General features: G+C 44.6%; 1 protein-coding gene across 1 annotated transcript in view; it reads right to left on the bottom strand.

The window, feature by feature from the left end:
• Window positions 1-7,355: 7,355 nt before the first annotated feature.
• The window catches only part of PLPP3 (phospholipid phosphatase 3), a 90,635-nt gene continuing 72,694 nt past the window's right edge, over window positions 7,356-25,296 (bottom strand). The window contains exons 5-6 of the mRNA XM_043461182.1: window positions 23,437-23,613; window positions 7,356-9,307 (exon numbers count right to left, since the gene is read on the bottom strand). Coding sequence (XP_043317117.1) covers window positions 9,182-9,307; window positions 23,437-23,613 — 303 coding nt within the window. The 3' untranslated portion in view covers window positions 7,356-9,181. The remainder of the gene's footprint in view (window positions 9,308-23,436; window positions 23,614-25,296) is intronic.

The following is a 25,296-nucleotide window of genomic DNA, read 5'->3' as shown; positions in this document are numbered from 1 at the left end:
CTGGAGGAGAAAATGGCAACCCACTCCCATATTCTTGCCTGGAGAATCCCATGGACAGAGAAACCTGGTGGGCTACAGTCCATGGGTTCACAAAGCGCTGGACACGACAGACCTCACACACACACAGTAGTTATCACACATAATGAGTCGTCTAGATGCCAGTTGGTTCCAGAGCTGATTCACACAGGGCACTGGGTCAATGACTCTGTGAAGTTCTGACTTTTCCTTTATGGCTGGCAAGATGGCTGCCACAGCCCCAAACATCATACCCTCACAACAAAATGTTGAAGGAAGGACGCAGCAATAACCAGGCTACTGAGACATCTCAAGTGCTTTCCTGTTTTCTCAAATACATAGAACATGATCAGCTTCTCGGAGCTGGAAAAGTCAGTGATCCCCATTTCGAGAATCTATGATGGGAAATGAGTAGAAAAAACAAGGTTGGCTATCATTATGACAGACAAATAATTTCCTTGGTTTCCCACCAGGCCCACTCAACACTAGGAATCAAGTAGTACAAATATTTACTTTTGGTTCAAGTGTAAAGTTTTTCTGACTAATGTTTCATCATTGCTTTGGAATTTTCTGTTCTTACCTAACTCCTTGTTTTTACTTGCTTGTTTTGGGTTTTTTTCTTTTTATTCAGTTTTATTGAGATATACTTGACATATAGCACTATACACATTTAAGGTGTAAAGTATAATGTTTGACTTACATATATTGTGAAGTGTTTACCACAATGAGTTTAGTCAATATTCATCACCTCTTGTAATACAAAAAAAAAAAGATTAAGAAAAATATTTTTTCCTTGTGATGAGAACTCTTAGGATTTACTCTCTTAACAACTTCCATGTATACCCTACAGCAGTATTAACTACATCATCATGTTGTACATTACATCCTAGTTCTTATCTTGTAACTGGAAGTCTGTACCTTTTGACCACCTTCATCCAATTCCACCTCCCTACAGCCCCTGCCTCCAGTAACCACAAATCTGATCTCTTTTTCTTTGAGTTTGGTTTCCACTTTTCTTGCTTGTTTATTTGTTTTTTTAAGATAAAATCACAAGCTGTTTTAAACAAATGAACTTACAGTGCCTATGGAGTTGGAGTATATAATAAAATAAGGGTGACAGTTAAATTTAAAATTTTATATACATTTTCCAGCCAACGTATTTGAGAGGGACATTATCCTTAAATCAAAATTATGTATATTAAAATTCTTGTTCTCCCTGATTTCTGCTATAAAATTTAAAATTCCCAGGATATAATAAATATCAGCAAAAAATGGGCAAGCATTAACATTTCTCTAAAGATTATCTTTTCTGGTAAAGTAGTGATAATCATTCTTAAATTTGTCATAAAAATGTGAATATCATGTTGAAAGGGTCATGTTAGTTCTTGCCAAAATAACTTAGTTCTAAAAATGAAAATGTCAGTTTAACTAAACTACCTCTTAGCATCATTCTAAACCCACATTGTTTTGGTAATTTATAACTCTGTTTGTCATATATTCTTTCATTTATAAAAGATGTATATCTTGAAAATAAATTGGCTTATTGGGACATAAAAGAAACTGAAACAAGCAAACAGCCACTCTTGAAAACGTATTTATCAGTGACCAATGGAGGAGTCTAGACCTGAAACCCCCAGTGAAAGAAACTGACTTTTCATATAGTTTTACCATTTTCATAATTATACTAATTCCTAGATAACCCAGATTTAGAGGAAATAAACTGTAAAGAAGAGGGATTAGATCCCAATATTTGGAGGGATCTTCTAGTAGGTGATGAAAGGAACTGGAGAAAGCTTATAACAATCCTTTTTTGTGTCACTCATGACGTGTTTGTTCTTTTGGGATTTAGTAACCTAGATTTAGTTGGGCTTCACAGGTGGCACAGTGGTAAAGTACTGGCCTGCCAATGCAGGAGATGAAAGAGACATGGGTTTGATCCCTGGGTTGGGAAGATCCTCTGGAGAAGGAAATGGCAACCCGCTCCAAAATTCCTGCCTGGAAAATCCCATGGACAGAGAAGCCTGGTGGGCCACAACCACAGGGTCACAAAGAGTCAGACACAACTAAGCACAAACAATCTAGATTTAGTTATTTTGACTCTACTGTATTCCATTAATCACCAACCACTTATCTTGCATCATTTTCCCTCTTGGCGCGTAAGAGTTTGGTTTTTGTTTTTTATGATTCACATATAAGTGAGATCACACAACATTTACCTTCTTCTGTCTGACTTATTTCACTTCGTATAATGCCTTTCAGTTACATACACACTGTTGCAAATGTTAGAATTTCTTTTTTATACTGGAATAATACTCCATTACATGTATAATATATTCCATAACTTCTTTATCCATTCATCTGTTGATGGACACTTAGATTATTTCCATGTCTTGGCTATTATAAATAATGCTGTTAAAAACATGGGGGGGTGCAGATATCTCAACACAAAGTTTTCACTCTCTCCAGATATATACCCAGAGGTGGAATGGCTGGCTCATATAATTCTACTATTTTTTTTTTTTTTAAGGAACCTCCATATTGTTTTTCCGTAGTGGCTATATCAGCTTACATCCCACCACTTGCACAAGGGTTCCCTGTACTTCACATTTTCACCAGCAATTATTATATCTTGTTTTTTGATGTTAGTCATTCTAACAGGCATGAAGTGATATCTCATTACAGTTTTGATTAGCATTCCCTAGTGATTAGTAATGTAGAGCATCTTTTCAAGTACCTGTTGGTCATCCATATACTTTGGAAAAATGTCTACTTAGGACCATTATCCATTTTTTAATTGGATTATTTGTTCTTTGCTATTGAGTTGTATGATTTCTTTATATTTCAGGGTATTAATGCCTTATTGGATAAAAGCCTGCAGATATTTATCTTCCCTTTTCAGTAGACTGTCATTTTGTTGATTGTCTCTTTTGCTGTGAGTTTATTTCGAACTTCATAAAAACGAACTCATACTATATGTATTCTGTTGTGCCTTTTTCCATTCACTCAATATTATGTGAAATTTACTTGTATTGTTGTGCATTGAAGGGGTTTGTTCATTTTCATTGCTAAATGCTATCCTCATGTGAATGTTTAATTTCATTATTTAATGATCAGCTCAATCGTTGATGTGGATTTGAGTTGTTTCAAGTTTTGGTGAGAATATATACATCCCTCTGTTGGGTGTATATTTAGGTAGGAGTGGAGTTTCAGGGGTATGGGGTATGCATATTATTAGCTTTAGTAGATACTCCCAACGTTTTCTAAACTGGCTGAACCAATTTACATCCCTGTTTGCAGTGAATGAGAGTTCAGTTGTTTTACCTCTTCAACAACATATCATACTACCAGTTTTTTTTTTTTAATTAGACAAGGGTGTCACAAGTATGAAGCAATATCTTACTGTAATTTTAATTTGCATTTTCCTATGACTAACAAAGCTGAGCACACTTCTATGTTTATCTACCATTTGTATAACCTCTGTTGAGTTCAGTTCAGTCACTCAGTCACATCCAACTCTTTGCAGCCTCATGGACTGCAGTATGCCAGGCCTCCCTATCCATCACAAACTCCCAGAGTTTATTCATACTTATGTCCATTGAATTGGTGATGCCATCCAACCACCTCATCCTCTGTCATCCCCTTCTCCTCCCACCTTCAATCTTTCCCAGCATCAGGGTCTTTTCAAATGAGTACGTTCTTCACATCAGGTGGCCAAAGCATTGGAGTTTCAGCTTCAGCATCAATCCTTCCAATGAATATTCAGGACTGATTTTCTTTAGGATGGACTGGTTGGATCTCCTTGCAGTCTAAGGGATTCTCAAGAATCTTCTCCAACAACACAGTTCAAAAGCATCAATTCTTTGGCACTCAGCTTTCTTTATAGTCCAGCTCTGACATCCATACATGACCAGTGGAAAAACCAAAACTTTGACTAGATGGACCTTTGTTTGCAAAGTAATGTCTCTGCTTTTTAATATGCTGCCTAGTTTGGTCGTAACTTTCCTTCCAAGGAGTAAGCATCTTTTAATTTCATGGCTGCAATCACCATCTACCGTGATTTTAGAGCCCCAAAAAATAAAGTCTGATACTGTTTCCACTGTTTCCCCATCTATTTCTCATGAAATGATGGGACCAGATGCCATGATCTTAGTTTTCTGAATGTTGAGTTTGAAGCCAACTTTTTCACTCTCCTCTTTCACTTTCATCAAGAGGCTCTTTAGTTCTTCTTCACTTTCTGCCATAAGGGTGGTGTCATCTGCATGTCTAAGGTTATTGATATTTCTTCCAGCAATCTTGATTCCAGCTTGTGCTTCATCCAGCGCAGCATTTCTCATGATGTACTCTGCATGTAAGTTAAATAAGCAGGGTGACAGTACACAGCCCTGGAGCGGGGGCTGCGCGGCACTAGAGCGACTTGGAGGAGATACCACACGTCCAAAGTCAGAGAAGCGCCACCGAGACAGTAGGCACTGGAGTGGTGGCTGTGCAGCGCTGGAGCCACACTGAGGAGATACCCTCTGTTAGAAAGTTCTGAAAATGGATTGTCTCTCTCTTTCTTACTCATCATTATTTACAAACCATTCTGATATCAAAAGAAAACTACCAAAACCTCCCTGATTCTAACATTCACCTCTGATATCTTGGGCCATTCATGTCTTGTCTTCTCTTCAAAGGAGGTGGGGAGAATCAAAATGTGATGTGTGCATTCAAGTTTTCCAAAGACTGCAGTGGGCTGTTGAAGGCAAAGTGAGAGTCATTGGAAGGGTTCATCCAAAAGCTGGAATTTTTTTCCGGGTTGGATATTCTAGAATGGATGCTTACCAGAGATGGGGAGAGCGTCCACAGGGAGGACATCAAAGTCTAACTCATTCTACTCATTGCGCTCCTGCAACACTTCACACAGGCTCCTCCGCCCATTAGCATACTACCATAATCTCTTACTCATTCGGTTGTCTCTTCTCCTAGACCTACATCTTGCAGAGCCCTTTCCATTCATGTCATTGGTGCGGATAGTGTAAAAAGGCTTTGGCCCTTGGTAGATCTCAGAAAAGCCACCATCAGACAGGATAGGTCCTCCAGCTAATCTCTCTAACTTCCTGTATTCTTTCTTTGTAACACTCGTCTTAGTTCTTAATTACCTAGTTAAATTTGACTTTTTGCATCCTTCTCTAACTCATAAGTCCCTTGAAGCTGTAATCTCGTCCCTTTAACCCACTGTTCTTCATGGATTTACCAGTGCCTGGTACAGAGTACTTAATGAGTATTAATCAACAAATAACTGAAATAATTTGAATCTGAATCCCAGAGCTGCCCTATATTATGGTGTGGCTCCATCTTTGCTTAAGTGAATGTGTTATTTGTTCAGTCATGTCTGACTCTTTGCAACCCCATGGAATTCTCCAGGCAAGAATACTGGGTAAGGTAGCCATTCTCTTCTCCAGGGGATCTTCCCGACCCAGAGATCAAACCTGGGTCTCCTCCATTGCAGCGGATTCTTTACCAACTGAGCCATAAAGGAAGCCCTTCTTTCCTTAAGTACCCATGAAATGGTGCCATTTCTCATTGAGACTAGTTTAATTCATCAAGTACTATTAGATAAGTATAAGGGGAAGACAGGGAGACTAGTAGTATGCACTGACTTGATCTCCACAGCTCCTCCACTAACTTGCTGTGTATCCCTCTCCTCCTGCCAGCAAGTTATTTTATCTATCTGGACCTTTGTTCCCCTAGATTTGAAGGGAACACTTTGGACTCTGGCCTTAAGAATCTCCCTTTCTGCATTGTGGGACCCAAAGTTATGTCCACTCATAGGAAAATGCCGAGAAAATGCTGAATCAGGACAGGTATCTGAGTGGAGATACCAAATGGAGTTTGTCTGGCTGGATTTTAAAATTGCTTGAGACCAGTGACTCCTTTTTTCCCTTCCATTTTCTCTTTTGAATAGCAGATGACTTATCTCTTAAGTTTCACAGATTCCTAGATTCATAGATGGAGAGCAATTGTGCCTCAGGATGGATTAAACCCAGAACCTCATTCTTACCTTACTAAGATGATGTAGTTTGGATGATGAGATTTGAGATTTTGAACTGATATTATAAAGTGTTGAGACTTTGGGGAATGTTGGGATAGGATGAATGTACTTTGAATATGGGATGGATGTAAATCTTTGGGAGCCAGAGGTAGGCAGAATAATGGTCCCCTCAAAGATGTCCACGTCCTAATCCCTGGGACCCGTGAAACATGACAAAGTGGGAATTAAGTAGCAGATGGAATTAAGGTTGCTAGTCAGCTGACTGTAACTTGGGTAGATTATCCTGGACTATCTGAGTGGATCCACTGTCATCATCAGGGCCCTAAATGTGGAAGGGGTGGCAGAAGAGACTCAGCGAGATGACAGAATGAGAAAGACTCAGTCCAACATTGCTGGCTTTGAAGAGAGGAAACAAACCAAAGAAAGTGGATGACCTCCATAAGTTTGAAAAGACCAGGAAACAGTGCCTCTAGAGCCTCCAGAACTGGGAGGTAATACACTTGTGCTGTTTTAAGCCATAAGTTAGTGGGTAATTTTTTACAGCAGCAATAGGAAAGGAATCCAAGTTCTGGCCTGTGGTTTACTCCTCCACAATCTTAAACATCATCTTTGCATTCCTTCATATTCCTTATTTCTCAAAATCAGAACTCCTGGAAGGATCAAAAGCAACAAACAGGCTGTAGTGCCTGGCACACTGGTGCTTAAACGATGTCCAGCTTCCCCTGCTCTTCCAGGTTGGGGAAACACAGAAGAAAGTGAGTGAGTGAAATTCGCTCAGCTGTGTCCAGCTGTTTGCAACCCCATGGACTGTAGCCCACCAGGCTCCCCTGTCTGTGGCATTCTCCAGGCAAAACTACTGGACGGGATAGCCGTCCCTTCTCCAGGGGATCAGAGAGGAAAAGCAGGAGCCAGATGCCATTCTTAGCAGTGCACCCTCCTGCCTTTGATGTCGCTGGCTGTGTAAAGGATTGCTGCAGTGAACTTCCCAAGCACAACTTATCATCAACAGCCTTCTCCTTATCTGCCTTTGGGGGACCCACAACTCCCCCCTCCCTGGGGAAACCCCCTTTTAGAATACAAAAGCTCTTTAGAAGAGGGGAGCTCTCCGAGAGGAGAGCAGGACCAGAGCGTCACTCTGCAAACAGGCTCTTGGAGATGAAAGAGCTCAGGGCATCAGTATCTACACCAGAGCCACTATATTTCCCAGGGAGAGAATCCCACAGTGGTGCCCTGTGGGGGAAGGGAGCCTCCCACCCTCCCAACCACCAAGACCAACCCCCTCAACCATTCCAAGTCTCCAGCTCCCTCCTTAGTTGTTATGAGCTTTTATTTAAAAAGCACATTTAATACAAGTATAGTTTCGCAGATACAAGTTTTCACTTTGTATTCTACAAAAGTCTTTGAATATTATTCTCTTTACAAAATGGAACCTTACAAAAATACTGGCAATTTAATGTTTTTATACAATTTTCTCTAGTTGCAGTTATTTCTTTCATTGTAAAAACATCTACCACAGAACTACGGTATTTTAGTTGATATTAAAAAAAAAAATTCCATGCTTTTTTAAGCAGCTAATGTAAATAACACAGGTCGAGACACAGTTTATAATCATAGTGGATATAGCTAAAATTGTTTCAGAAATAATATTTTACATAGTTAACTTTTAATGTTTTATACATTATTTATATAATATTTATATATAAAAATCATAGCTTGCTATAAGTTGAAATGACAGGACGGCTTCTGTAGTAAGGCTGTGCATGTGGTTGACCCATGTGGTTACATTTAGCCCTTTGAAAGGTGTGCATCCGAGATCTGAAAGCATTTCTTCCTTCCTCCTTTCCTCAAAGGTTCAGTAGAAGCGGTCCCTGACTGCTGCCTCGAGTGGGGACCTTGCTTGGAAGGACACTTATGGAGAGAGGATGAGGAAACTCTACGGAGATTTAACCCACGTGTTCTGCCCAGCAGAACCTACCGAGAACTGCCCTAGAGATCAACCCCAAGACAATAGTGCTTTACACAGCTTAGCAAGAGCGGCTCTCCCAGAGACCCTGCCCCTGTCAACTCAGTTATCTGGAAGGGCCGCCTCTGGGATGTGAGACCGTCTGCTACTCTGGCTCATTCAGACTGTGAGTAGCCAAAGGGTTGCTTCATTTTTCATTCTGCCCCTTCCTTCCTCCATCTCTTGCATGGAAGGCTGCTTTCCATCAGCTGATGGCAGACCACCTCTGTGCTCGTCTCCGGGCCCTCAGAGGCCATCCCGGTGGGCACCCAGCAAGGGTCTCCAGGGAGAAAGCAGTAGCCGAAGCTAATCATCACTACTTGAGTGTGCCAGTGCCCGGGTGATTGCTGTACACAACATCAGCATCCCGTAATCAGCATTTCAGCATCACAGGATGGCGCGTCAAGAGAAGACACGGGAGGGCCCAAACCCTCCAGCTCTTCCAAAATTGTGCTATTTGTGAAATTCACTCATCCACAAAGAGTCACCTAATCACTATAAGTGAGGGACTGTGGTTGCTGGCCTATGGGCTGAGGAAGTGAGTGATGAGGCCTCATGACTGGGAATCTGGATTCAGGATTTGACCGCTGGGCTGAGCAAACCTGCTCTTTTCTTATATTTAAAAGCAAAAACAAACAAACAAATAAGGTTCCTGAACCAAAGTCACAGTAGAGAATTGAGTGGTGTGGACAGAGACACGAGAGGGGAGCCCCCAATGGCTAGTTTGCTGATTCAGTGCTATTTCCGGCATCGTGTGCTACAAGGTGAATGTGAGCTTTCCCAACAGGCCTGGGATTCCTCAGGTCACAAAGGTGACCAGCAGACTCTACTCAGATCATCTTAGTGTTTGTTCCAGAACAAGCCCGTGTTCACTAGAACATGAACACTTAAACCAACTGCATATCCAGGATTCCCGCATTTGCTGTTAGTTTGCTGTTGTTTCCATATAGGTGAACGCTACCTATTTTGGAAGGCCACAAGGTAAGACTTTTTTTGTTTTTTTTTTTTCCTTATTAAAAATCAGTCGGGCAAAAAGTTTTTCCCTACATTCTACTGTCTGATGAGATTGGAGAGCAGCAAAAACTTGCTGTCAGCAGTCATTTTCCAAAAACAGCTCAGGAGGTGGGTGGCACCTACACCATGTTGTGGTGATTGTTCCTGTCGATAATGTCCACAGGTGAAAGGATGTCCTTCCTGATGGCAGAAGGAGGCAGGGAGAGTGTTGTCTTGGTCTTGAAGAGGTCAGACACGAAGAAAACCTAGAAGCATAAAATCAGAGATCCCAATCAGTCATTAACATTTGGGCCTTGGGGACAGGCAAAGGGAAGATCCTAGGATTGTGGACTTTAGGGAAGGGGGCCCCCAAACTTTGAATAGGGAAGGACCACAGAGACTATTGGCTTCCCCAAAGGCTCAGCAGGTAAAGAATCTGCCTGCAACGCAAGAGACACAGGAGACGTGGGTTGGATCCCTGAGTCAGGACGATTCCCAGGAGGAGGAAAATGCAACCCATCCCAGTATTCTTGCCTGAAAAACCCCATGGACAGAGGCATCTAGGGGGCTACAGTACAAAGGGTTGCAGAGAGTCGGACACGACTGAGCAACTAAATGCACAACATGGAGACCACAGAGTCCAATTCTTATTGCACAGAGAGGGAAACTGAGGCCCAGAGAAGGGTGGTGACAGGCCCAAAGTTGCACAGCCAGGGTAGGAGCAGACCTCATATCCATGGACTCTCAGTCCAGTGCTCCCTATCTACATGCCCCACTTCCTTATTTCTCAAGGTAAATGAGCAGCAGTGAAAGATAAGTTCTCAAACAAAGGAAGCATTAGTCACCGTCATTAGTCCTCAATACTTTCCCTTTCCTCACAAAGGAATCTAGGGTGTAACCAGAAGAGATCAGCCAATATGAATTCCTATCAGCAGGCACTGGAGCAAGGAAGCAGTCATGATCGCTTTTTCCTGAAAGCCCAGTGATGTCAACAAGCTGATGGAGGTCAAGAAGCCAGGGTCTCTTGGCTGAAGGAGTCAGCAACTAACCCAGAGGAAAGGTCAATGAAAACTCTCCTATCACTCATCCCCAACCTCCTTCCTCCTTCTGAGCATATGACCTCACTGAGTTGTCTTAGAATCATTGAGAAACATTTACTTAGTGCTTACTGGCAAGTGTATAAGGATGGCTCAGGCAGAGTTTCTGCCTCAATTAGCTTATCATGAAAGATTCAAGAACTTGCTCAGTTACCCAAATAAGAGAAATCTATGCTTTGTATTAGGTGGGAAAATAAATACACAGATCCCCATTTGAGCAAGTTAGCAACAGGAGTTTGTATGAAGTAACTGTAAGAGGCAGCTGTCAGCCATGTAATTTAATAGGAAACATAAGGCTGGGTTTCGAAATGGGGACTAAAACACTTCAAAGTTCCTATGTCTAACAGCTTTCTGGATGGAAGAGTCTTTGTCCTACAGATGGTAATGCACTCACTAATAAGCACAGCCCTGTGACTTCATTCTGGACACATTACAGGCACACATACACACAAAAAATGAAGTTCTTAGTAAGACTGCACCAACACCAAGCCTCTAACAGCCAGAGCCTGGCCACAGAAAGGACTTGTATCCTTTGTTGAACCAATTTCCACAGTGTTCTCTCTAGTGATACAGTCATCAGCAAAATGCAACCAAAATCACTGGATGCTGGTTACCCTGGGAGAACTCCGTGACCAGAAGGCCAAAGGAAGCATTGGCTTACTAGCCACCACAAAATCCTTTGTACCTTTTGAGTTTTTGTACCCACTTCATAGATGACCTACTCAAAGATCTTATTATTATTCCTTTGTTGAAAAAAAAATATGAAGGGCCAGGCAATTTCTAAGTTATAAGAAAGTGAAAAAAAAAAATAGAAAAGTGAAATGTTAGTCAAGAAATGGAACATTTGAAAACATTTACAGTCTGAGTGCAATTGAATGGACCCTTTGCAAAGGAAAAAAATTAAACCTTTTGTCTCATTTTCTAAGGAGGTGTGAACAGCAAGAACTATGACACAGGAAGGTTTGTCTCACAGCCAGGGACAAGTTGAGACTCAGGGGAGAAAAGGTCTGCTCAATCCTGCCAGGAGGCCCGAGGCTGCCCTGCCTGGGAACTCTTTACCAACAAGTGGGGAAGTGGGTTTCAGATGCCTCAGTATAAGGAAATCTGAACAAACACAGCTGAATGTAGAGATCAATAAAACTTTTCAACTCTTCTCTGACAGGTGCAGAACATATGTCCTCATTGCTACCTGGAAATTACCTTCTCCTTCCTCCTTTGCTCTGTCCCCAAGGAAGAGGTTTCAGTCAGGCTCTCAACTCCACTTCCTCTAGCCCAGCAGCGAGCCCCACCAAATAAAGGCTCTTACTGATCTCATTTCTTAGAGATCTTTCTCCCAGCCTACATGCCATCTACTGAGAGCAAGGAGAGCAGAGGACACCCTCAAACAAACATCCCTCCCTTCAAGATCCTGACACCACCTCTGTCTACTGGCTGATTTCCCAATTTAATTTCCTGAGCTCACACCCAATACATATTAAGAATTTCCGTTTCCCAACTGCGAGATAAGAATGAAATGAAGGTTAAAGGTGAGAAAGTACTTGATAAGAATTCTAAACCTATGTCTGGCACATAGTTCAATAAAAGGCGTACCTTGTCTGGGAACCAAAGTCATGTCTGGGCCTAGAGTAAGCCATGTGCTCTCGTGTCTGCAAAACTTTGCTCATCAGCCTTTCTTCTGATGGGATCAAGTCCCATCCTTCTTCTTAAGGATGGAGTCCAAATCTGATCATCCTGCATCACCTACACACTTTGCACTGAACCTTGCACATACTAGGAGCCTATAAAATGTTTGGTGTTGAAATTCTACACTTCTCTCTACTGGAAGCAGGCACTCTGGCCTTGGATCTTATCACCATGTAGAACTCTTACAGACCTCAGGGGGATCGAATCCTCCCACACCAACTGCACACAGCCCCACAGCAAGATGAAGAGTAGACTCTGGTCCAACAGGATCCCCCTGTAAGCTATATTTCACCTTCCGCGTGGCTTGAAGTTACACAAACACTTTTTGGGGATCATGAAACATGATCCTGTTGAGACTCAAACAGGCCTCTGTCTTCTTCATGCTTGAACAGCAGAACACAAAAAGAACTAAAAAAACTGAAAATTTTTTTTTTTCCTGGAGCAGCTCTATTTTCCACAAAAGATGACTTCCACCCAGAAAGAAAACCCAGAAGCCCAGGCTGTGAAGGGTCTGTACAAATTAGGTGACTACCCCAGGTATGTGGGACAAACCCCCCACCCCACCCCAGCCCATAGCCCACTGCACAGAACTTCTCTGCCATGGGAAAGAACCAGCAGGCAACAGTCTCAGCAAACACAAAATCGATGTGAGAAGCACCACTAAGAGTTCTAAGATGTCTCGCCCTGAGCATATGCTTTCAATTCCTATTCTCCTCTTCTCTGCATTTCATAAATTGCCTTTTGGAAAAGCACAATCCGTAAACACTTATTAAACATCTGCCCTGTTCCAAGTCCTGAGATGATAAAGATAACTATACAGAAGACAGAATTCTTTGCCCTCTAAGAGCTCATAGGTCAATGAGGTCATACCTCATAGCTCAAGTAAATAGAGCAATACAATAGCGTGGTTTAGGATTATGATAGAGGGAAGCCAGGGTGTTAAAGCAGTACAGAGAACACGGCATCTAACCCAGGATGAAGGGGAGGGAAGAGGGCCTGAGAAAGCTTCCCCCAGAGGAGGTCTATTTGAGTTTAGCTTTGAAGGATAAGTAGGAGGGAGCCAGGTGGTGAATGCCAGGAATGTTGTTCTAGGCAAGGAGAGTGAGGGGGCCCAGCAAGTCCAGGAGCTGCGGGAAGCTCAGTGTGGGGAAGGCCGAGCGGTCAGGGGGGCAGCAGGGGGGAGCCAGATCTTGAGAAGGAGGATGACACAGCCTGAGAAGCCATGGTCAAGGCTGAAGCAGGAAAGCAGCATGGTGGGGAGACCTGCTTTAAGATCACGATTATCTAAGAAGAAGGCATCAGAAAGGGAGCTGGGCACCTGAAGGCAGGGGTACTGGTCAGGACACTGTTGCAGAAGAGGAGACGATGAGTCCTGTGCAACCATCACGCAGTGAAGACAAAGAAGACGAGATGGGTTTCTGACAGGTTGAGGCCAGAACTGCGGTTGAGAGGTGTGCATATGTATGTGGGTGGATGTGTGCGCAGGGGGACCTGTGTTTCTTTCTAGTCTTGTTTTCAACTCTAGAAATCTTGCACTTGTTCCCATCAAAACTCTGTTTGGGTAACTATCCTGTGGGGGAGCGGTGCGGAATTTATAGTTCTGCTTTCCTCTGCCTTCTAATATTCTGGCTCCCTCCGACATTGGCTTAGAGATATGGTTCTGACCTCCTGAGTCACAGAGGATCTGTAACCTGAGGGTACAGTGATCTGATTCAGGCAAGCTGTCAGGAGAATGTAGTCCTTCCATCCAGAGCAAGGCTACACACAAACACGACAACTCCAGGCTGGGGGAATCCCACTGGAGGTGATGAGATGAGAAATGTATAGGAGTTTTCCTTATATAAATGCTGACTCTTATTACTGTGCCAATGGGTCGCCATCTCCCGCTCCCATCCTACACATGCAGCACCGGTGACAGGCTTTGCTCTTGGGAGTAGGGCAAAATTGTCTTCAAATTTAAGTTCTGCCACTTTCAGAAAAATATCTAAATGAGGGATACAATACCTCAGGCTTACTTAAGGAATACGTGGTGTCACAAAAGGCACAAGTGGGGCTTGATAGCAAACAGCCATGATCACTGGCTTGTGTGTTCAATGCCTGCCCACATCCAGTCACCTCTTCCCCAGCCTCTTGGGTAAAAAGAAAAGAAACAAGAGAAGAAAGTAGAAACAAGAAAAATTAGAAGGAAATAGAAATGATCAAGAATATGAATGAATAGGTGAAAGCCTGTATCGATTCAAGTCAGACACGAAGACCATGTGAAATGGGAGTTTTACATAGGACACATAGGATCTGCTCTCTAAGGCCAATAATTTCTGGGGCTTTTGGGGGGAATGAGTCAGCCAATCAAAAAGAAAGATGCTTCCAGTGTCGTGTTGCCGGCATTCACCAGCTCTGATACGCCACTCCCCAGAGCACACAGCCCAACCCAGCTGAGGAGCTGCCTGCCTACAGCTCACCAATCTCCAGATGATCAGATGGGCTGCTAGACCCGCCATTCAATGGCTTGTGTGTCTTAGACATCTTGTAACCTCTTTGAGAGCGACTCCGCTCTCTGTACACTGGGGCTCCATGAGCCCTTCCTTGAGCTGCTCTTACCTGTTCTCTTCAGTACCCACACTGAGCTTTCAATGACCTTCCGTATTAGTATGAGGCCTAGACTTTGGTGCAGGTGCAGTGCTTTAAATGTGACGTCATGATTTCCCTTTCGACAACAAGCTACTCAAGGGAATGAACTGGAGCCCAGCATGCATAACCCTCAGTAAATCTGGTCCACTCACTCCCCTTGTGAGGGTAGAAACCATGGGCTGTCCCTGTTGCATACCGCCCCCCCCCACCCAATGCCTTGGTCTTGGGATATCCTTCAGGCATCCTGCTCTACCATAAGAAACAATCTCACCGATTACAGAATAATTTTCCTTGCCTTGGGTCTTGGCTCACCCTCACACCTTAAGTCCACCTGCCAATGCAGGACATGAGAGTTTGATCCCTGGGTCCGGAAGTTCCCCTGGAGGAGGAAATGGCAACCCATTCCAGTATTCTTGGCTGGAAAATCCCATGGACAGAGGAGTCTAATGGGCTATAGTCCATGGGGTCACAAAAGAGTCTGACACGACTGAGTGACTGAGCACACATGCAAAGAAAAGTCATCTTTGGCAGCCCTGTCTTTTGACTAAATAGGAGTTACTTTATTACAATAATTATTTTCTGACCTTAATAAGGCCAGTGTCAGTGACTGTTTGGCCCTGGGAAACTACCAGTGTCCATACTGAGTAATTTCCTTGTGTATCTGAGTGGGAACTTGATGAGGTAGAAAGAGTGTCACACAAGAAGTCAGGCTACAGGATCTAGTCCCCAAATTGTGACTGCTGTGTGACCCAGGCCAATGCACACTCTTGTCTAGGTTTGCACTTGTGCAAGATGAAGAAGTTTGTGATTTCAGATGATGGGTCTGCCCTTCATTTGTGTGCTGTGGCTATTTAAAAATCTACCTTCCTACGGTTTCTGTAAGGCTTAAATGGAAGGATTCATGTAAAAACGCTTCTTACCTATGAAAGGCTCTTCAAATAGTCATCATCCTTCATGACCATCATCAATACCGAGGGTCATGAAGGAAGTCAGTCCCATGAAAAGAAGAGGGGTTTGGAGCAGTAGAGGAAGGTCATGGGCAATTCTGAAGGAGAACAGGCATCTGAACTCTGCAAAGAGCCTCACAGGAGGGTACTTCTCAGTTAATACGGAGGAGGGTGGCTGGTAAGGAGGACCCAGAGAGCAGACACTCGGTCACTAGGATGCTAGATCCAGCATCAGCCAGAGTTCAGGAACATGGTCCCCAAGAATTATAGACACTGGAGGAAGCAGGAGACCACTTCCAGAAATCCCACCTTTTGAAGTTGAAAGGGTAAAGGAGGCTACTATAACCGACTTCTCCCAAGCATCCCACATGTTCCATCATTTTGAAATTTTTAGGGTCACAAGTCATGCCATATACACATCCATCCCCATGTCTTTGTGTAATTCCTCCTACATGAAATGCCCTTCCTTATCTTTTGTATCTCAGAGAAAATACCCATACATTGCTCAATATTCTCCTACTGTAAGAATTCTTTCCAGACATCCATCACCTTCAAGAAAAAGGAGCACTCCCCTTCTCTTGGCCCCACTCTCCCCAGGACAGGAGCCCATCCTAATGGCTGTGCCTGTCTATCGCACTTGTATGTTTCATGTCCTTCCCACTAGAGCAGCGTTTATCAAACTGCACAGTACAAGTCATTAATAAGCTATAATATCAATTTATTAGGTGGTCACTACCAGCATTTTAAAGGTTGAATTTAAAACATTAGACTGTATCACCTACAGTAAGTGTAAGTCTTATTTTGTGAAATATTTTAGTTATGTGTCGGTACCTTTATTAGGCTTCCCAGGTGGCTCAGTGATAAAGAATCTGCCTGCCAATGCAGGAGACAAGACGTGGGTTCAACCCCTGGGTCAGGAAGATCCCCTGAAGGAGGGAATGGCTCCCCACTCCAGTATTCTTGTCTGGAAAATTCCATGGACAGAAGAGCCTGGTGGGCTACAGTCCATGGGGTCGCAAACAGTCAGACACACAACTGAGCATGCATGCACAGTTGCCTCTAATGGGTTATGATGCACGGTGTGTTTCTTATTATGGACTGTGGTTGGGAAACCACTGAACCATAAGCTCTTTAAGGACCAACTCTTTTTAGCTTGTGAATATTTAAAACGAAGCATCATACTTAACATGGAATACACATTCAATCGATGTGCTACATGTGCCAAGCATGACACATCTTTAATTCATTGACTCCTCAATCCAAAGATGAGGTTGTGTGTTAAGACGCATCATCCCCACCTGGTGGGATGGGAAAAGGCAGCTGAGAGGAAGTAACTTGGCCAATATATCTAAGTTAAGTGGTGGGAATACAACTCCCCCCTTCTGAGTAGGCCTTGCATCCATCCCATCCATCTCAGCAGGGGAACAAGAAAGGAGATTTTATCTTATGGAAAAACCTGAATGAACTCCTTAGCCAACCCAATAGAATGACTTTGCAAATTGTCATGATCTACTGAGGGGCAGAGCTTACCTCTGACTCTGCTTTCTTCTCTCTCTCTCACACCCATGCTCCTGTCACCCCTGCCCATCTGAGACTGGGGGCCCAGAGTGGCGAGGTCATCCCAGAGCTCCTGGACAAACAGCCAGGCTTTTGCAGGGCCAGAGAGATTCGGGAGGTTATTTCATCCATTCCCTGTGCCTGGGCAGCAGTGGAACAAATCCAGTGGAAATAGAGGGGAATCTCCCGGTACAGAAGGAGATCATCCCACAAATTCATGGTATAGATTGCACATGGTTGGGGTTTCCTAGTTTAATCTTATAAGATCAGATCAGGAGAGCCAGGATCTGGTTCCTACTCTGCCACCATGTGCCCTCAGGTGTGTCTCACTGTCTCCCTGCACCCCAGTTTCCTCTTGGGGGGCTGTCATCACTGAACTCTTCTCCCATTCACATCCTCGTTTGTCTCCTCCCTCAAGGTCACCTCTCTGGGGCAGAGACAAAGAACACCCTCGCCCTTCCCTACATCCTGGAGGAAGACAGTAGCACACAAAAGAGCGACGGCTGTCTGAGCCACACCCCCCACGAGAGGAAAACCAGGAAAGACTCTGCCGCGTGTTTATGAAATTCACGAGCAGCTGCTTCCTCTGCTGCACCACTGCAATGGCGGCCTGGCCCTGCCCTGACCCCTCCCAGGGCCCCGTAATTTGCCATCTGTTGGAGGGTCAGGGAGGAGGTGGCCAGATAGGCAAGTTGTCACCAGACAGGAAATGAACCCACTGTCTGTCGCTTCATCCGGGTCCCTGGGTTACTCCAAGGGTGGGAATGCTGAGCCCAGCTGTGGAGTTCAAATCTTGGGAGGGGTGACTGTGTGTGTGTGTCGGGGGGCGGGGGGTACAGTGAGTATGTGCCTGTGTTTGCCTTGGCTTGTCTGTGTATCCGTGGTTCTGAGAGCCGGTGACAGAAAGAGGATGGATGACTGTCTGTGTATAACTGGGTCTGACCATGTGCCTCTGTGCCATGCACCTGCATCCACATGTGTGAAGGTGTACATCAGTGTGCCTGACCTTCGGACCCCATGTGACTGTATCTCTGTGTTGAGTCCACGATGCCGTGTAGGTTTTTTGTCTGTGTTGGGCACCATTGCCCCTCCTCTGGAAAGAGTTCAACTACCAAGCAGTGGGGGAGGGAACAGAACCCTCTCCTGTTTGGCATGTGATTTTTGTCTAGACATATCTTTTTGCTGTGACAGAACTTGCTCTCAAGACCCAGGTCAAAGTGCTTGGCTGTCATAGCCTATTGCCCAAGGCAGTGGCTGAGCCAACATTCTGGAGTGATGCGTTGTAACCCTTGGGGATTTATAAGATATGCTGTGGCCCCCAGTAGAGGCCACTTACATAGACATTGCAGAGAGACGGTTCTGTCTGAGAAGGCGGGTTTCTCTCTGCATGTGTGCTCAGTCGTGTCCAACTCTGAGACCCCATGGACTGCAGCCCCTCAGGCTCCTTTGTCCATGAAATATTCTAGGCACGAATACTGAAGTGGGTTGCCATGGCCATTCTCCAGGGGATCTTCCTGACCCAGGGATAGAACTCACATCTCCTGTGTCTCCTGCATTGGCAGGTGGATTCTTTACCATGGAGCCACCTGGGAAACCCCGAGAAGGCAAATCCAGCTCAGTTACTACAAAGCCCAAAGTTGGCTGAGCCTTGGAATCCCTGTGGGAGAAGGTCATGGAGCTAAAGGGCTTCCACGATCAATTCACAGATGAGGAAACTAGGCTCAGGGAGGAAGTATCTTGCCGAAAGTCACAAGCTAACATCACTCATTCTTTAACCAATGCTTCTCAAGCAGCTATTGCATGTCAGCCACAGCACTAGGCACTGAGAATGAACAACCGTGGGTTAAGCCATGGATTCTGCCATCAAGGTACCCATAAGGCTACCTGGGGAGACAGACATTTGAGCAGTTATGACAGAACCAGGCTGAATGTCATAATGGAAAACATTCAAGGGGCCATGGCACCATTAGAAGAAAGTTAAGCAATTGTCTTCAGAAAAGGCAGAAGAGAAGACATGGCAAACTAAACAATGCCACCCCCAACAATGCCCAGGACCTGCAAATACATTACCTTACATGGCAAAATGGACTTCACAGATGTGACTAAGTTAAGGATATCAAGATGGGAAGATGATCCTATATTATCCAGGTGGGTCCAATGTAATCACAGAGGCCCTCAAAAGAGGAAGGGCAGAAGAGTCAGAAACACAGAAGATGTGCTGATGGGATCAGAGGCCAGAGAGTCTGAAAGAGAGATGAAGATGCTACGCTGCTGGTTATGAAGATGGAGGAAGTGACCACAAGCCAAAGAATGCAGGCAGCCTCTGGAAGCTGGAAATGTCAAGCAATCATTGATATTTGAGACTCTCCCCAGATCTTCCAGAAGGAATGCAGCTCTGTAACATGTTGATTTTAGCCCAGTGAGATGCATTGTGGAATTCAGAACTCAAGAACTCTAAGAAAATTCATCTGTGCTGTTCTAAGCTACTAAGTTTGTGACAATTTGTTAGAGCAGCGACATGCGAAAGTAACACAGGTTTCATCAGCGATGGAGTGAAACTGAAACTGTGCTCCACCAAAAGGGAACAGCTGTCTAAGACAGGAGCTCAGGGTGCTGAAAAACCTGTTTCAAGTGCTGTGCCTGGAGGTGAGGGGGTGTGAGAGGAGTGGGAGATGAGGCCTTACAAGAGGCTGGGATCTTCAGAGCTGGCCCTGCTGAACCGCCTGGAGTCGACCCACTACTTTCTACCCTTTCTCTGTGTTACTTCATCCTTCCTTGTCCATTTCCTCATCTCTTTAGTGAGCACAGTGAAAGGTGTAGGGTTTTTTCCGGGCACTGGAGATGATCAGTGTAAAGTACTTAACATAGTAGCTGTACATGAGCTTTTCATGCATGTTAGCAAATGTGATGCCCGTGTCGCTGGGGGTGCATTGAAGCTTGGCTCAGGAGATTATTGGTAAGGGTGGGAAATGGCTTATACAGTCCTTGGCCCCCTGTGAAGTGGCCTTGTACCTTATTGGGTTGCCTCTTCTTGGTCCTCCTAACCAGTCTCAGGTGATGCACTGTGTCAAGATTCACTCATATCAGCCACATTCATGGGTGAGAAGAGAATATGGTTTTGCCTGGGATGTGCCTGGGTAGCCTTGTTTCTTGGGACCAAGTTCTGCTATGAGACACAGCAGGGCAGAGGCCACAGACTCCTGCCTAGGCTGCAAGCTACCTGGTACAACTCCAAGTAAGCACCTGATAAGAGGTGCAGCAAAACCTAGAAGACAGACTTCTTTCATCCACCTTCCTGTCCCCTCTTCTTAGTTCCCCAGACCCATATCCAGCTCATCCTGGTGTCTTGAGTTTTGTTTCTGTCTTCCTCATACTTCTTACGATGGAAAATGACACACTGCCTTCTTTTCCCCCGGTTGGGCATTCTCAAGCTCCTTGGCTGACCCCACACCTTGCTCTGGCCTGAGTAGCTTACATGAAATGGTTCGCTCGGTGCTGGAATCCTGAGGCAGTTGGGACCATGGGCTCCTGAGGACTAAGCTGGGAGTCAGGTGCTGGGAGAAGAATGATAAATATTGAGTCCTTACTCTTGTGTGTTCAGAGCTAAGTGGGACAAGGAAAAATGCTTACAACCCTTTCCTGAGCTATCTTTACACTGTAAAACAGGCTAGCAAACCCAAAGCAGCAACTGGAGCAGCCTAAAGGTTTGGGAAGGCCCCTGACACCCTCAAATTCTGCTCTGGAAGCAGCTGTGTACGCTACTTTGGCTCAGGTGACCACGCCTCCTTGCCAAGCCCAGAGGGCACAGCCTTGAGCATCCCCGGGAGCTCTTATCTTGGATGACCTGAGTCATCTCTCTGAGTCTCAGTTACCTCATCTGTAAAATGGCTATAGTCTCCAATGGCTTCATGTGCCTTAAAAGGAGTCGATGAGTAAAGAATCTAGAACAGAGCCAACACAGAGTAGGTGCTTGACAAACACTCGGACCAAATTCCTATCCAGTGCTCCAGCCTGCCAGAGCCAAACAGGATAAAAGTCAGACCCCTCATTTCCCTTCTCGAAAATAAACCCTGGTCCTCCCATACACTTTGTCCCATTGTACGTAGTACGACGTGCTCTATAAAAGACAGGAAGGTTATCAAGGACCCCCACCCCCGATCTTTCAAATTTTTTAATTGGGGGTGCAGGAGATCTTAATTAGGGCAGTGGCGCCAAAAAGGAAACACCACAGCAGGCCCCCGTGGGCCGAGCTCCTGCCTAGAGTGACGCCCAGACAGCATGGTCAGCAGAGGGTTACCCTGTCGTGCAAACACCCATCCCCCACTGTCACTTCACATTAAAGGGCCAGGCTGCAGAGAACAAGCTGCCCGGTGACAGCTGCTCTCATTAACGCTGTGCTCTCCCAATTTCTCTCCCTCCTGGCCTTGACTGAAAAAAAAATACTTAAGAAAGTAAAGAATAAAGCCCGCAAAACAGACAGTGCCTAGGCTAGGGTTTCCAGGCCAAGGCTGGCTGGCAGCTCAGATGCTACTTTCTCCGTGGTGCCCACTCTGATTGCCCTAACTCCATGCCCCGCTTCTCACCTTGCATGCCTGCTAAAGTGCCCTGGTCAGTCTCCATGATGGCCCCTCATCCTACTGTAGTTCCTGAGCCTGGCCTGGGAATGAGCAACTGAACTGGGATTGCCTTGAAAGCAAGGACTGTGCCTTATCCATCCCCCTGCCTTCAAAACAATGTTCTCAAGAAAAAGTGGATCAACTCACGGATCCTAGCTTTGTTGATTACACATCCATTCACTTAGTCTGCGCTAGCATCCCTGAGAGGCGTTGGTGACATAGGGAGAATAACATATATATTGACTAGGGTTCCTGTCCGGGAGGAATAGTCTAAAGGGAGAAACATGTCTACAGTTTCAACACAGAGTGATGAATACAGAAGACAAGGTGGTTAGTGCAGGGAGATACCAGGCGTCAGCCAGGCAGAGTACACAGGAAAGGACCAGGGGCTAGTCTAGATCTCTCTACCTCATGATTCTTATTGGGAATGAACAAGGGTTAAAACTAACAACATGACCCGCGCGTGTAGTTCTTGAACACCCAGCCAGTACTCTGTTCTAGAACTCCTGCTGGACTGGGGTAAGTACCCCTTAGTACAGACCAGGAAAGCATGGTGTCAGAGGAGGTGCTCAGTCATGTTGGCTGTAATAAGCCCCTCAAAGGTTCCAGCACAAAATTTAATGTTGTACAGATTTTTTTTTAAGTTTCTCTTTTTGACTCTTAAAAACAACTTGTTGCAGGCAAGAAAAGCAGAGATACCTGAAGAAACAGGCTCAGAGGTAGAATGCCTCACCCCACCCTCACCAGGAGTCAGGGAGGAGGTATGTGAAGGGGTAACCCTGCCATCTGGGGCAAATCAGAATGTGATCCATTCAAGACCATTCTCCAGGAAGCTCTGTGGTTTGATGTACAAAGCCCCCAGGTCAGGAGAGGGCTGAGCCTTCGCCAAGCTCTCTCTCACCCAGCCAACACCTAGTCAAGAGTCTGACTAAGTCCAGTAAAGGTCACGGTGGTGGTGCTGGTTTAGTCACTAAGTCATGTCCAACTCTTGAGACCCCATGGACTGTAACCTGCCAGGCTCCTCTGTTCATGGGATTCCCCAGGCAAGAATACTGGAATGGGTTGCCATTTCCTTCTCCAGGGGATCTTCCCGACCCAGGAATCAAACCCAGGTCTCCTGCATTGCAGGCAGATTCTTTACTGACTGAGCTCCAAGAGAAGCCCAAGGTCACAGTAGGAAGGGTATAAGTTTTCAAGACACTGGGAAGTACCTCTGAATAGTAAGTGATCACCAAAGCAGCATGTGAGCAACAGATGAGTCACAGACTTAGACTCTTGACATGTGACTTGGGACAAGTTTCTTCCCCTCCTGAACCCTAAATGCCCTCATGAATAGAGTAAGTGAGTAGGATACTATCTAAGATACCTTGCAATTGCAACTATGAGCCTAACCCTTCTGGAGAAGAGGATTTATAGAGTCTGCTGGATTAAAACTTCCATGGGGACTTCCCTGGAAGTCCACAGGTTAAGACTCCATTTTCTGATGTAGGGGGCATAAAATCCCCCTTATGTTGGGGAGATAAGGTCCCATATGCCTTGTGGGGAAAAAGTCTGACGCCTGTGGCAATAGTTATACAACTCTGTAAATATACCAAAAATCACTGAATTATGCAAGTAAAACAAGTGAATTGTATGGTAGGTAAATTATAACTCAATAAAAATTTAAACATAAAATAAAACTTCCAGGTTGGAAAGAAGCAGGAATTATCCTCAGTTCATTGAAGAGGTCCCGGGGCAGGGTGGCTCCCGGGACACCAGGCAGAGAAGAGGATTGAGACTGCCCCGGCTCCGGTCAGTGAACCAAAAACATTTAATGAGCAAGTTGTTCATGACCCTGCTCATGTGCTGAGGACCAGAGGCTACTTACTATGCAGCAGGCCACCAGGGCTCCTTGAGCAAATCCCGCCAGGACATCGCCGGGATGGTGCTTGTGGTCAGACACGCGGGACAGTCCTGTGTAAAAGGCCATCATGATCAGGGTGAACTGCAGAAGGGGCCGGAGCAGGCGGGCCCCTCGCCAGGTGAAGCGGGCCTGCAGGTACAGCTGGAGGGAGGAGACAGAACAACAGACACCGAGTGACTGGCTGCTCACCTGCATTCTAATCCCAGGTCAATTCCCATGCATGGAATCATCCGCAAGAAAGAGCATTCAAACTGGACTTGACCTCAAGCCCATTTTTTTGTTTGTTTTAACTTAAGCCTTAGTTCCTCTACTAAAAACTAGGGGGAAAATGGAGCTTTTCTAGGAAGCTAAGCTAGAGAAAATTGAAGAAAAAAATTCAAGAGAATGGCCTTAGCACGCTGCCTGACATTCCATAAATGGGAGTTTCCTTTTCTCATTTTTTGATTGAAACCAATTAAAGAATACTAACCAGGGTTCATAACGGTTTCTTTTTTATATTCAGTGACAACTCATTCAATGCATGTGTGTATTTTCCTAGAGATTATGGCTACAAAATTCCTTCACTTCCCACCTCTCAGAAGCATCATGGAAACTCATGCATGCTGATCAGGGAAGGTTATTATGACAGTCACAAAGCAATGCTTCTGATTCAAATGAAAGCAACTCTAACAAAGAACAAATTTCTAAGTCACCACCTGGAACTATGGATTTTGCATCACAACATGAGGAAACACATAAACCAACCAGACAATGCAAGAGATCTTTCAAACAGAGGTTGACAGAGACTGGACTGGGTGGGGTAGAAAAGTAACCTGAAGGAAAATGGAAGGAAAAAAGCCACTCTGGCCGAAGCAAAGAAGTTGCAATGACGTCAACTGGGTATTGTCCCTTGAAGTTATCTTGCTGCAGTTTCCGTTCTAACCTCTGGGCACAACCTACTTCTCAGGTTCCTGTGGGAACTTGGGAAATGAAGGGGAAGAGGCAAGAGGACGAAGGGGAACTTCCGACACAAATCAAAGCAAGGGGCTTGGAGACCAGAGAGAGGGGAGGAGAGCGGAGGGGTGGGGCAGCGGCCTAAAGATAGACCTGGGGCAGCGGCAAGGGAGTGACTCTGCCCTTCCTGAGACAAATGGACACCTTCCTCTGGGTGGTCAGGAAAGACAAGCCAGCAGCAAACCTGAGAGACAGAAGAGTGGCAGATTCCAGAATCATTCTTGCCCATGTAGAAAGAATGCCTAACACTGACTCCTCAACTACTTGGAAGACAATTTCAAAAAACCCAGACCTGGAAAACAGCAGGCAACTTTATAATCATTATGAAACTACATAAATATATTTTGGAGAAATCTAAGAACAACAGATCAAAAATTTTAAAGGACAATGCACTGATGTTGTTGGCCGCTAAACAAGTGATAAAAACCAATCATTTTTCAAATATTAAAAATACCCCACTAAATATCAAAAAGAGGTAAAGCAATTATATGCCAATTTAAAAAATAAAAAGTAATCTAAAAGAAGAGGTAAAATCATCATAATAGCCCAGATGATGATATAAGCAGAAATTAGCTCACCAAGAACTGCATAGAGCCAGGATGAAATAAAGGACATGGAGGACAATTTGAATAGACAGAATTTTTATTTTTAAGAACACTCAACTTATAAACTCAAAAGATAATATGTAAATTAAATCAGATTCCTAGGAACATCCTAAAAAGGTTTAGAGAAAAAGCTTTAAAAAATTATTATAAAATTAACCTAAAAGGTCAAATAAATAAATACACACACACACACACACACACACAAACACACACAAATAGATCAATA

This window comes from Cervus canadensis, chromosome 2, assembly GCF_019320065.1.
Source record: "Cervus canadensis isolate Bull #8, Minnesota chromosome 2, ASM1932006v1, whole genome shotgun sequence".
Lineage (NCBI taxonomy): Eukaryota > Metazoa > Chordata > Mammalia > Artiodactyla > Cervidae > Cervus > Cervus canadensis.
This window is presented reverse-complemented; position numbering and strand designations above follow the sequence as displayed.